The 13990-nt window shown below is 36.0% G+C and overlaps 1 protein-coding gene across 2 annotated transcripts in view; it reads left to right on the plus strand.

Annotated features, from left to right (window-relative positions):
• The window catches only part of SLC12A2 (solute carrier family 12 member 2), an 85696-nt gene that overhangs the window by 26470 nt on the left and 45236 nt on the right, over positions 1-13990 (plus strand). For both annotated transcript variants that reach the window (XM_033110166.1, XM_033110167.1), the window contains exons 3-7: positions 496-571; positions 885-980; positions 7077-7216; positions 8826-8936; positions 10609-10717. In XM_033110166.1, coding sequence (XP_032966057.1) covers positions 496-571; positions 885-980; positions 7077-7216; positions 8826-8936; positions 10609-10717 — 532 coding nt within the window. The remainder of the gene's footprint in view (positions 1-495; positions 572-884; positions 981-7076; positions 7217-8825; positions 8937-10608; positions 10718-13990) is intronic.

Raw genomic sequence — 13990 nt, forward strand, 5'->3', positions numbered from 1 at the left:
GAGGAAACGGTCTCACAAATAGTTTTTGAAAGATATGTGAACAATTGGCATTTTGTATTGACAAATATTATGTAATATTTAAATCGCTTGTAGAAATCCTGACATGAGGATGTCATGAAAGAATAAACAAAAACTAAACTTACTTCCATTGATAAAGGAGAACATCGACTACTGTTTTTTAGGGTTGAAGTCTTAAAATATTCCTTGTACCTTTCGTGTTCAGTTGATTCTGCTGCTTCAGAAAATTATGGGTGTGTGTGTGTGTGTGTGTACACACACACACTTGTATATACACACTCACATATTACATTATACTTACATTAGCTCACATTTAAGCTCTTAAAAAACTGTTAAATGGTGGGATAATAGTTATATTTAAAATGACTTTCTATAGTTTTAAATGTATGTTATAGTGCTTTTGGCTAGTTTAGCATTTATTGCTGTATTATACTCGATCATGTTCCTCATCTGTGCCGTGGCCTCTTCCTTTCCTAGGTACGTTGTATGTTAAACATCTGGGGTGTGATGCTCTTCATTAGACTGTCATGGATTGTAGGTCAAGCTGGAATAGGTAAGTGAAGTTCAGGCTGCTTGACTCACTGAGAATGAATAAGCTGTGTTCGTGTCTAGGCTCTGAACCTCATAATACAAGCGATTGGAATCATTCTAAGCTATGTTCTCCTTAGTATAAGATTCTAAGTTGTGTTCTTCTTAGTAAAAGATTGTTGTTTTAATGTCATTTTTTTCATAATTCAGATTTGATTTATTTAAAATGGGATAAAAGTAAGGTAGTTCATAAGTTATAATCAGACTATCCAGTTGTAAATATGGCAGGTTAAAATAAAGGTGTAAGCATTCTCAGTCTCTCTTCTTTTTCTCTAAAGGTCTGTCAGTCCTTGTAATAATGATGGCCACTGTTGTGACAACTATCACGGGTTTATCTACTTCTGCCATAGCCACGAATGGATTTGTACGAGGAGGTAAATTCAGTCTCTGCACATCATCGTCATCAGATTACTGTTACTAAAAGCACGACATTTAAATCTTATTTTTCACCTTTTAAAAGCAACATACTAGGTCTGTGCAGGTAAAAAAGTTTGCTACTGAGCACTTTCAAACAAGTCTATTTGAATATAAAATTTTATACTGACCCATACACAAACATGTCCACTTTAAATTATTTAGGGTGTTCATTGTATTTGGTAGCAACAGTGGAGCTTCTGACTGGGTTTCATCTTCACTGGGCTGCCCCTTGTTGCCTCCTCTCAGGCTTAAGCTTGGGGTCAGTAGCATGCATCCTGCATTCGGTCACTGTTATACAGGTGTGACCTCATTCCTCCCCATTGAGGGAAACAGGCAGAGTTCTTTCCCCATGACCTAACAGCTTTTGTGAGTTACACCTGGGACTCTGAATCCATACCCTCAACTCTAGCTCTCTTCTATGGGTGCCCTGAGGCCTCTTTCATTGAACTTCAAGGTCTGCCTTGTGAGATTTTTATCCTCTCAGTGAGAGCACCCAGGAGACCAGGAGAATGGCCTTGGGACCCCGGAGAACAAGAAAAAAGGAATTGCGTTTTCCACACCAAAACTCGTCAGACAGCTAGAACGAGGAGAAGATCCTAGGAGAAGGAGAGAAAATATGTACCAGCGTCTGCAAAGTCATCCTAGCAGATCAACTGAGAAAAGAAGCAGCCTGTTCCATCTGCCTCAACTCTTTTTCAGATTTGTATTGGACATTACATACAGTCAATTTCTGGTTTATCTGCATCAGATATTTGGAGAGAGATAGAGAAAACCAGACTGAGCTTTTCATTTTTTCCATCATCTTCATATTTCTTACATGCCAGAGGATTCAGATCAGCATGGCCCTGGGGGAATGCTGGGAACTCGTATCAGTGTGGTTATGATTATGCTGAACATGCATCACCGTCTGCTGAAGTGTCATGTGCACATGAGTCTGGACTGAGTTATATGGGGTGTAAGCTGTGGATATGCCCAACAGAGTTACCAGACAACACCAACTAAAAGGGTCTTTTTTGGCTTCTTGTGTACTAGATGCCCCATGCTTCATTGCTTTCTGTTACCACTGGGGAGTGGAAGTGGCAGGAGAAATGGGTTGGGATGTTTGATATTTGAGAGAACCGGAAATCATGAAAGAATTTCTCCTCATTTTCAGCCTTTGACTCTAGGTTGTAAGCCTCAAGGGGAATGGGACATGAAGCCACTGGCAGCATGAACTCCAGAGTATTCTCCATGTGAATTCAAATTGATGGGAAATACAGATTTTTCTGCATTATGAGTAAAAACCCATTTCATCTTTCAATAATATCAGTAGTTTTCATATATCTACACAAATTCATCTAGTTCAGAGACTTTGTGTTTAGTCTTTTGTCCTGGGATACTAAGGAAGTATGAGAATGTGGAATGCATGAAGATGTACCTCAGTAAATTACCATGTATTGCAATTTTGCCTGAGCTCCCTCAAAACGATAGTTCACAAAGGAAGAAACTATAGGAAAAAACCCCAATGGATCATACAATTCCAAGTCCTTCTGTTATTATCAGATATTCATATAAATGAGAGAGCAACTATTTGCTGAAATAATAGAACCTGAAGAAAAAAGAGAAAGGCATTAATTTAAAGAAATAACCAAATACTCTGAAGCTTTGCTAGAAGGCAGTTGTTTTTCCCTTGTTGAATGGTGACTTTGGACACCTGGCTGAGCCTTTACAGAATATAAATGAGCTGCATCATCTGTATTGACCATTTACTGGGGATTCTTTCAATGAACGTAAGCCTCTTCAGTCTTCTCTGTTATGTGCTTCATAGACTTGGATACCCCTAACAGGATTTATTTTGGTTTCCTGAGAAAATAGGATTTTCCACATGGGAGAAAGTACATACAGGTATAAAAATTGAAGAGATTACATTGCACCCTGTATTCATGATTCTAAATTGAGAGTATCAGATCGGTATGACTCATAGATTTTTATCCCAAAAGTACACACTTCTTAGCTCTGTCCACAAAAATCACCTGGAGCAAATGACCAACCCAGTAGCAACGAGCACCCTTAGTGCCCATGTTGTGTATTTCCACTCAAAGGAAGCAGGGAACCTTGGGGAAAAGGTCGCTTCCAGATCTGGGCAGGAAATGTACTAGAGGAGGCTAGACATCTCACATCTGAAAGTAAAGAAGATAACAAAAGGCTACTAATTTCATGTCAAAAAGACCCAGGAACCAACTTGAAGAAGGTGATACTGAAGTTTGGATAGTTTGGACAGCAATACCACTACTAATAACAACTGATTTGAGTACAAACCTATGATAAGATCCATAAGGTCACAGATCCCACAAAAAAATCTTTTTTCACCTTTGAAGAATGCTAAAGAATGCTATGAAAATTGAAAAATAAAGGTAAAGAATCTAATGTTAAATAAAGCTTTTATGAATGAAAGTTGCTTTTCCTGAACTCGGTGCAAGAAATTAACAAGAGATTTGTTCTTTAGATAATTATTCTGTGTAATAAGAATGAAAGAGAATTAGAATATTCCGATTTTGTATACCCTTTACTCAGTAAGAAAACCTGTGAAGTATTGTTTCCAACAAATTGACTCTGAATCGCCTCATGCCTTCAGCTCCAGGAATCATTTTATAGAATATGCAGGAGAGAGAGGAACTTATTAAATGACACTATCGGCTGATGCCAGCACATTCCAGACTGGGAATATCTCTGGAACAAAGAATTTTTATTCAAAATTTTCCAAGGACCAAAAATATAAAGCGGTATGGTTGCAACAAACTTGAAGAGACTCAAGGTATAGATGTGACTTTGTTTGCTGTTCTTAATAAACTATTTTAGGTTTTAGTAGGGTGACACCAAGAGTGCCTGGAGTGGATCTTCTCTAGCCCAGCCACTGAGGAATTGATTTGGACTGCCTCCCTTGAAAGGGCTGTATGGAGAAGAGAGTAATAGAGCTAGAACTATGCAGAGGCTCAGGGTGCCAAAGGCTTAGATCGGAGAAATGGAGGAATACTATGGGAATAGTGATGTTTGGAGAACACTTTCAGTCTGTTGACTGAAAGTTGATTAATAAGGAAATATTTTGCCTAAAATACTGCTTAAAGGTTGCAGTTGTTCTATTTAGCAATTTCAATTTGAAGAGCCCCCTTTTAAACTTATGTAGTTATTAATATAAAGAACTATTTTTAGATAGTGCTTACTAGTTTAATTTTGTTTATCTTGATTCTTATCTGAATTATAACATGTATCTATATTTTATTAATATTGAATAATATTTTCTCATTTTGTAAGGTATGTGTTTCCAGCCCTGTGGAAGTATGTGGAATTTATACTTTTCCTAGTGCTGTGTGCTTTTTTGCCATAGGAGAGACATTTAATATTATTAAGTAACCTTAACATTGGCTTTAACAGTATATTTCAGAGATTAAACAGTTACCAACCTAGAAAAGTATAGGTTGTACCCCCCAACCCTTTCCACACCCTGGATTCCCCCATTTAATCAGACAGACAGAAAGCACCAGGGCCCTTATTTTCCCTTGCTTCTGCAGTGGAAGTATGAGATGTGATCAAACAATACAGTGAATGATTAAATAAAAAAAAAAAATTATTTCAGTAAAAGCCACATTGCCATTAATCCCCCTCAAAATACTCTCCCTCACTTCGAACACACTTATCCCATCGTTCTTGCCATTTTCTGAAGCAGTTCTGGAAGTCCTCTTTTGTAAGTGTCTTTATTTGGTCTGTCCTGGTCTGTCCTTGATGTCCTGAATCATTTTGACTTTGGGGAAGAGCCAGAAGTCGCACGGTGCCAGGTCCGGTGAATAAGGTGGATGAGGACATACTGTAATGTTTTTATGTGACAGAAATTGCCATATACCAGAAGCGATGTGTGACAAGGAGTGTTGTCATAATGGAGGATGATTTACAGCACACTTTAAAACACACGTTCTCTCAACCATAGTTCACACCCAGCTGACTACATGGAACAAGTTGAAACTTGTCACACACTGTTACTAAGGTTTGATGCACTGCTTCCGATATTGAAAATCCCTGCCTTTCCGTTACATGGCTCTTGGCAGCAGCATTCACCATAGTTTTGTATCACAATGGAAAGGCTCTGTGTCACACATTGCTTCTGGTATACGGCAGTTTCTGTCAAACAAAAACATTATGGTGTGTATTCATCCACCTTATTCTCTGGATCTGGCACCGTGCGACTTCTGGCTCTTCCCCAAAGTCAAAATGACCATGAAAGGTAAATGGTTTGAATTGATTCAGTACATCGAGGCAGCCACGACAGCGCAACTAAAGACACTCAAAAAAAAAAGTCTGATTAAAAAATGGACAGAAGATCTGAATAGATGTTTTTTCAAAGAAGACAACAAGTTCATGAAAAAGGACATGCAAATCAAAACCACAGTGAGTTATCACCTCATACCTGTTAGAATGGCTGATAACAAAAAGACTAGATAATAAAAGCTGGTGAGGATGTGGGAAAATGGAACCCTTGTGCATTATTGGGAATGTAAATTGGTACAGCCACTATGGAAAACAGTATGGAAGTGTCTCAGAAAATAAATTACCATATAATCCAGCAATCTCACTTTTGGGTATTTAAACGAAGGAAATGAAATCATTATTTGGTAGAGATGCTTGTGCCCCTACGTTCCATTATGTTCACTGCAGCATTATTCACAATAGCCAAGACATAGAAACAACCTAAGTGTTCACTGATGGATGAATGGATGAAGAAAATGTGATATATATATATGTCTATGTACACACATACAGAGGAATATTATTCAACCTTAAAAAGATCTTGCCATTTGCAACGACATGGATGAAACTTGAGGGTATTACGCTAAGTGAAATAAGTCAGAGAAAGACAAATACTGTGTAATCATGCTTACGTAGAATTTTAAAAAGCTAAACTTATAGAAACAGAGTAGAAAAGTGGCAAGGGGATGAAAGAAATGATGAGATGTTGGTCAAAGAATACAAACTTCCATTTATAAGAAGAGTAAGTTCTGGAGATCTCACATATACCATGGAGACGGTAGTTAACAATGCTGAGTGTATACTTGAAAGCTGTTAAGGAGTAGATCTTAAACGTTTTTACCATAACAAGAAGGTGAAGGATATGTTATCCTTATTTTGCCAGCATTTTACAATGTATAGGTGTATCAAATTGTCACAGTGTGCATCTTAAACTTACACAATGTTACATGTCAACTGAACATCAATAAAGCTGGAGAAAAAAATTAATTGGCCCTACATGTGTGGTTTATTTCTGGACTCTACTGGCCCATTATCTATAGATCTATCCTGAATGTAATACCATACTATGTTCGTACTGTAGCTTTATAGAAATTCTTTAAAATAGGTAGTGTCAGTTTTCCAACTTTGTTCTTTTCTAAAATTGTTTTGGCTATTTTAGTTCTTTTGCCTTTTCATATGAATTTTAGAATCACCTTGTCTGTTTCTGGGAAATAGCCTGCTGAAGTTTTGATTAGAATTGAGTTGAATCTGGAGATCAATCAATTTGGAGAGAATAAATATCTTGACTATGTCTTCCATTTCATAAACATGGTATATCTATTCAGTTAACTTTTTTTTGTTTTAAGTTGTCAGTACACAGATCTTGCAAATATTTTTTAGATTTAGACTTAAATTTTTCTTGTTTTTGAGTGCTATTGTAGGTTACTTTTTAAAATTTCAGTTTCTTAATTGTTCGTTGCTAGTATATGGAAATAGGGATTTTGGTATATTTACCATGTGACATGTCTATATTAACGTTCTACAGAAAAACAGAACCAATGGGTGTGTGTGTGTGTGTGTGTGTGTGTGTGTGTGTGTGTATGTGTGTAAAGATTTATTTGAAGGGATTGATTCCCATGATTATGGAGGCTGCAGGGCGTCTGCCGCACCAATTCCCTCTTGCTCTGGGGAGGTCTGTCTTCTGTTCAGACCTTCATCTGATTGAATGAGGCCCACCCACCTGATGGATTAGGACACTTAAAATCCTAACTTTAGTACTTGTGTTTTTCCTTTAGGAGGAGCATATTACTTGATATCTAGAAGCCTAGGGCCAGAGTTTGGTGGTGCAATTGGCCTCATCTTCGCTTTTGCCAACGCTGTTGCAGTTGCTATGTATGTGGTTGGATTTGCAGAAACTGTGGTGGAGTTGCTTAAGGTAATTCACCTTTCCTCTAGTCATTTGTTTCCCATATCTTTTTTGCGGGCTTTTGTGCCACTCACCATATTAGATGCTAAAAACAGTGATGCACACAAAATTCGTCCTTCAAGAAGTTTGGTGTGTGAAATAGACAAAGAGAAAATCATCACAGAATGTCAGAAGTGGATAACTGTGGGAGGCCTTAGCAACACAAAGGGTAGAAGGGGTGTGTCAAGGAGAGGTGGGCTGTGGTTGAGGGGGACGGGGAAGAAAGGGAAACAAAGGCCTGGAAGGGATGGAGTGTGACATGTTTTTAAAAAAAAGAAACTAAATATTTCTGTATGACTGGAGCACAAAGTGACAAGAGGTTTGAGACTAGAGAGAGGAGGAAAAAAATCAAGTCAGGAAGGGTCTTGTTAGCTATTAAATTTAGGTCTTACTTGATTGGAGTTGGAGACCACGACATGATCAGATTTGAGACCTAAAGAAATATCTGACCACCGTATAGAGAATGGGTTTGAGGGATCACAAACGAAAGTGAAGGCTATCCCAGGAGAGGAGATGTGGCTTACATTAAAACTGACCAGTGGGGCTGGAGAGGTCTGGGTGAATTTAAGAGGTTTGAGAAATGTGGAATAAGTGGACTTGATCAATGGGATGTGAGAAATTAAAAGAGAAAAAAGGACTTCAAATTTATACACAGATTTCTGAGTTGGGGATTTAGATGGAAGGTAATGCCATTCACTTGAGATAAGAGAGCACAGAACAGTTTAGTTCTGGATGTCTAATTTGAGGAACCAGAGGTATATCCAAGTGGAGCTGGCCAGAAAGTAGTTGATAACACAGCTCTGGAGTTTAGAAGAGAACTTGTTTGAAAAGAGTTATTAGGATGTGTGTAAAATAGTAGAAGTGAAGTAGGATTAAGCATCCTCAGCTGACATAGTTCATGTTAGGTTAGGTTGTAACTCTTCTTCTGTACTAGTATGTGGTACATTACGAAGTGTAAACTTTGAAAACAACACTTAATGTTGGCACCTCATCTGTGTAGACCAAAAGGTGGAGTAAAGGAAGGGCTATAAGTAAGCAACTAATAATCAAAAGTTTATATTTTTTCATCATTTAGTATATGTTTTTAATTTCATTGATATTAAACCACAAATACTTTTGCTCATAGAATGGGAACAGTGTATTTTGGACAACTGCATGAAAGTGTATTGATCTCTTCTTTATGCAAACTAAAGACCATTTAAAGCATGAGTTCACTAATCACAAATACAAAATATATTTCTGCTACGTAACTTAAGAAAATTCTAACTATTAGTACTATTTGCTCATGATTTTTATTTGCCTGTTAGCAGTTTTTCTTTTTGATTTATTGTGTCTGCACTAAATATAGAATTATTCATTTGGTCATATTTTTGATGTCAGCAGATACTTGAATGACATCTCAATAGTAAATAGCTATTCGTTCCTTTTCCTTAGGTCTCCGTATTCATTTGTTAAATAAGCATTTATTCAACTTCTACATGTAAGGCGCGATGCTTTCTCTAAAATATTTCAAAATAATTAAAGACATTATCTAAAATAATTAGTATTGCTATTTACATGTATAATTCTCTTTTTCTAGGAACATTCCTTACTTATGATAGATGAACTCAATGATATCCGAATTATTGGAGCCATTACAGTGGTGATCCTTTTAGGTATCTCAGTGGCTGGAATGGAGTGGGAAGCAAAAGTAAGTAATGATATCGGAGTATCTGTAAATCTTTAATATATGAACTTTTAGAGCTTTTGTTTTAGGAATGCTATAAAGTGTAGTAGTATTCTTAGATTTTGAAGGTTCCTAAATGGCCATTTTCAGAAAAAATTATGCATAAGGTTATTTTCTAATTGACAAGATGGGGAATATTTGGAGACAGCCACCAGTCTAGAATCCAGTTAAACACAGTACTTTCTAAATTTTTTGACTTCCTATCTCCCCTTCCATCCTCTATTCTTGGTTTATGTTATATAGAAAGGCTCAGATCAGTATTAGGTAGCCCAAATGAAACTGCTGGCTTTGTGATTTATTTAAGAGATCGGTTTCAAAAATAAACATGGGGACAATAAGTTAATGCCCATTAGGGATAAGAGAAGCTAATCTTGCTCCCTGCTATTGAAATCTCAGAAATCGTGACAATCAAAGTCAGTCCCACTGTTTTTGGGGGAAATTGCTGAAGTCGTATGTTAACATGTAGGTAGAGCACTCAAACTTATTTCTGTATCTTTTGAGAGAATGTGTCACAGCACAGTTTCCTGAGTAATGCATATCCACAAGACACTGCTGAGAACTCAAAAGTCCCTTCCAGGTTTCTTTGTGTTTACTTTTAGAGATTGTAGAAAATCTGACGTTTGTGCTCTGTATGAGCTATGATAACATTTACCAGACCAAAAATTAGGAAAGTCTGAAAGAATAATTTTTCCATGGTTATTTAAGTCATTAGTATAAAATTCAATCATTTACTTAAGCCTTTAACAAATTGACTTTACTGAAAAGACTAGAATTTCATACTACCTGGGACGTGATTAGCATATAAGTTCTTATTCCCACAGATAACACAGTTTTTCATGGGTAGCAGCTCAGTCTTATTGGGAGGTTAAGAGTGGAGGAGGAGAGGCAGGGGGTGGGCAAAATGGGTGAAGGGGGTCAAATGGTACAAACTTCCCATAATAGGTAAGTGATGGATGTTAACTAGACTTATTGTGGTGATCATTTCACAATATATACAAATATCAAATCATTATGTTGTACACCTGAAACTAAGGTATTGTTCTATGTCAGTTATGTGCCAATAAAACAAACAGAAAGAGTGGAAGAGGAGAGATGGCTGTTCTCATAGATTGTTCCTTTTTTCCAGTCCCATTGCTACTACTTGAATTCCCCTCCTCGATGTTGTCTTCTTTCTGTACTTTTTCTTTTTTTCCTATTACTGTCAGACATTCAATATTGTGTTTGGAATTGGTATAAAACTTGTTTTTGTAGTAAGTATGTTCTCCATGTCAAGATTGTACTGTATGGTGGAGGGAACGGGAAAGAATGATACAGAATGAAAAGCCTGCAGTATTTTGGAATTTATAATGCTTTATGATTTGTGGGAGGACATGCATATTGTTGATTCATTTCAGAAATATATGGCATGATCCTACTTTTGTTATCCATTTTTCACTGTTTGGAACATTTTAGGATAGTTCTTTAAAGATTAGTCATTAATTTAACAAATTTATTGAGCATCTACTTTGTGCTTGAAATTGAGGCACTGAGGAAACAAGGTAAATCTTTTCCCTCATGGAAATTATTATCTAGTGGAACTGAATCAATGTATAAATATAAGAGATTGATTTTGATTTTTAATGTTTAAAAATTCCAGGCTCAGATTGTTCTTTTGGTGATTCTGCTACTTGCCATTGCTGATTTCATCATAGGAACATTTATCCCATTGGAGAGCAAGAAGCCCAAAGGTTTCTTTAGTTATAAACGTAAGTAAAAAAGATAGGATATTTTAAAGGTGCATATTATATACCATTCTATTAGTAAATAAATTTAGTGTGTTTTAGATACAGTGTAATTGAGTTTGGTACAGTGACTCACACTGATTGACAATTGAATTTAGTTTTGTCTCCTTTATGTATGTTACAATTGGATTAAAAAATCAGTTTTATTTATGTCTTTCCTTTTCATTATAAGCAACAAAAGATAATAGAATGTTAAAAAAAAAAAAAAAATCAGTGCCCCCAGAAAAGGTGCTTTAGTTCTTTACTAATTTGGGGAATTTGTATATGAACGGTAATTTTTGTTCTGACTGGGCTTTTTCATTCTTTTAGTTGTATTGCATCACAACAGTATAAAAATACCTGAGACTGTAAAAGTAACTAGAAATACTAGTTTCTATGTAATTGCAGTTTAAGTTTTTTTACAATTTGCATTATTAATTGTGTGAGAATTTCCTACAGTTTTCATCTTCTGTAACCCTTTCATTCTGCATCTAATTGTCACTACTGGTGAAATTTACTTGTTATTTATTATTTCTGAAAGGGTATATCTGTATCTTCTCTTCTACTTCCCACTTGTCATCCCCTGCATCCTTTCCCCACTTATTTGAGCAACTGTGACTTTGCTCCACAAAACAAAATGAAAGTAGGAAAGCATAGTTGCAATAGCTTATCAGGGCTTGTCACTTGGGGTGACAGGTCTATCTGTCTTTAGTTGATAAAAACTCCTTGATTTGAAGCCACAGAAGAAAAGGCCTAGTTTAGATCTCCTGAGTTGTTTAGCCCAGAGCTACTCGTAAAGATACAGAATGTAAATCAATGTACTGCTTCCTTCAGAAAATCTTACAGGAAAAATATCCACTGAACTAAACTATAGAGCCTATAGGCCTATTTGATTTACATTGTGGTGTAAGCTCCTTAATCTTGTTGCTGACTGGTGACAACATACAGTCTTTGGATCATAGTTGAGTAAGCACTGGTTTAGCCCGTATCCGACCCTGATTTAGCTGGCTGGGCAATTTTCTGATATGAATTGTTTCAAGGTACTTACACCTTTACCCACATCTGGCTATTGTGCCTATAGGTCCTGGGTTGATAGATGTCTATTCTGACTAGTAGTGCTCATGCCTACTTCTAAACTGTCTGGGCTTTAAATTCCTGATTTCCTGGGTTGGAGGAAGAGATGTCTACTAGGCATGCCAGAAGTGAAAATTAGTAGCATCAGTTAGGTAGATAATTTTCTGTATTTTGTGCTCTCATAAATTATATTTGTGACATTTCTTCTAATTATAAATGATTTTTTTACCTCAATTTTTAAAATACGTGTTTTTAAAATTTTGATTTTTGTCACTTTTATTTGTAAAATAAATATTAAAAATTACAGTGGATGATTACTTCTAAAATATTACTAATACTATATATTTCTGTTTATGACTTTATTGGTTTAAAAATATCTACAAATACCTGCTAGGCCATATTTTTCATTTCCTTTTTTTCCAGATCCTGGGCAACTTATAAAAATATTACATAGTTAGCTAGTATAGTAATAATTTATACTGTATGTAAGTAGCACATATAGGCTTATCTCAATCTGAGGTAAATAAACCTAAATATACTTTGGAATGTGACTTGTTTTGGTGGTTGGTATTGCTTGGCTCTCCTCTCATTCTTTATACTAAGGCAGTGTCAGTAGTAAACAGGTTAATAGTAATAAACTTGTCAGTTCAAATGACTATGTAATAGGGGTATTCATTTTTCCTCTTTTTTTATTTATTTTTGATATGAGAAGTATTTCTCTTTCACCAAAGACCAGTGCTTCTGCTGTGTTCTCGATCACATTTACTTTCTCAAAGGCATTTATCCTTTAATAATCGATTTTACTCCTTGCATCAAAACTCTTCCCTGTATATGTTTATGAAGTTGCTCTGTTAATCCCACCCTTGAAAATGCTGTCTTCTTTCTTTTATTCTCCTCTAGTTACCATCTCATTTTCCAGTTCCCTTTCATAGATTTCGTAAATTCATACCTCTCACTCTTTATTTCAAAATAATTTCAAACTTATAGAAAACTCGAAAAGTTAATACACTAAATTCCTTACACCCTTTACCTAGATTCACCAATGATAAATACTTTTATATTCTTTTGTTTTGCCACATTTGTTTTTATCACTCACATATATCTAATTATTACTAAAATTGCTAAACCTTTTGAGAGAAGTTGCAGAAGTCATGACTTCTTATCTCTAAACATTGTACTTAAGCATGTATCTACTAAGGAAAAGGACAATTCAAGAAGTTTAACTTTGGCACAATGCTAATATCTAACATATGGTTCATATACAAATTTTTCCAATTGTCCCAATAAAAATCTTTATAGTAACATTTCCTGTTCCAGGAACCCATCCATGATCATGCATTGCATTCAGTTGTCACGTCTCTTTATTCTCCTCTTTTAAAAAAATGGTCCTTTACATAATCTTCAATCTCCTTGAATCTGAAACAGCACCTTAGCCTTTTTTTGTGATATTGACGTTTTTCAAGAACAAGCCCCCAGAGTTGGGTTTGTCTGAGTTATTTCCATAGATTCAGATTATTCCTTTTTGCCAGAAATACTACATGAATGGTGTGTCCTCCCTCAGTGCATCACATTAGGAGACTCACATGATGTCACTTTTTCCCATCACTGATGATTTTAATTTTGATGACTTGGTCAAAAGGATACCCAAGAGGTGTTTTTTTTTTACTGTATGGTTGCCATTTTCTTCTTTGTAATTGATAAGGCATCTGTGGCGGGGTATTTTGAGACCTGTGTAGCCTTTTCGCCATCCTACTTGCCCCAGATGGTTTTATTTCTTCATCCTTAACCCTTTTCTGGCTTCTGTCTGGCAAGGTCACAGCCACATGGTGCTAGATTGCGTGTGCAGCAACATTATATTTAGTTTTCCCATTCTGCTTACAGTACTTTTCTTGTTTTAGTTGATGTCACACTGGTCATTGTGTCTATTACTCCCGTTATTCCTTCTCTTCTTTCTGTCTTCTAAATGTCAGAGTTGCACAGAGTCTGGTCCTGGGCCTTCTAATTATATTCTTTCCTTTGGTGATGTCTATTCTCATTGTTCCAAATGCTATCAAGAGACATGTTTCTATTCCTGTATCTCTCCTTTAAACTCCACATAATGTGTATATATACAAAGGTGCCAAAAAAATGTATACACGTTTTAAGAAAGGAAAAATCTGTACTAATATATGCTTATAACAAAAG

The sequence above is a fragment of the Rhinolophus ferrumequinum genome, chromosome 7 (assembly GCF_004115265.2).
Source record: "Rhinolophus ferrumequinum isolate MPI-CBG mRhiFer1 chromosome 7, mRhiFer1_v1.p, whole genome shotgun sequence".
Lineage (NCBI taxonomy): Eukaryota > Metazoa > Chordata > Mammalia > Chiroptera > Rhinolophidae > Rhinolophus > Rhinolophus ferrumequinum.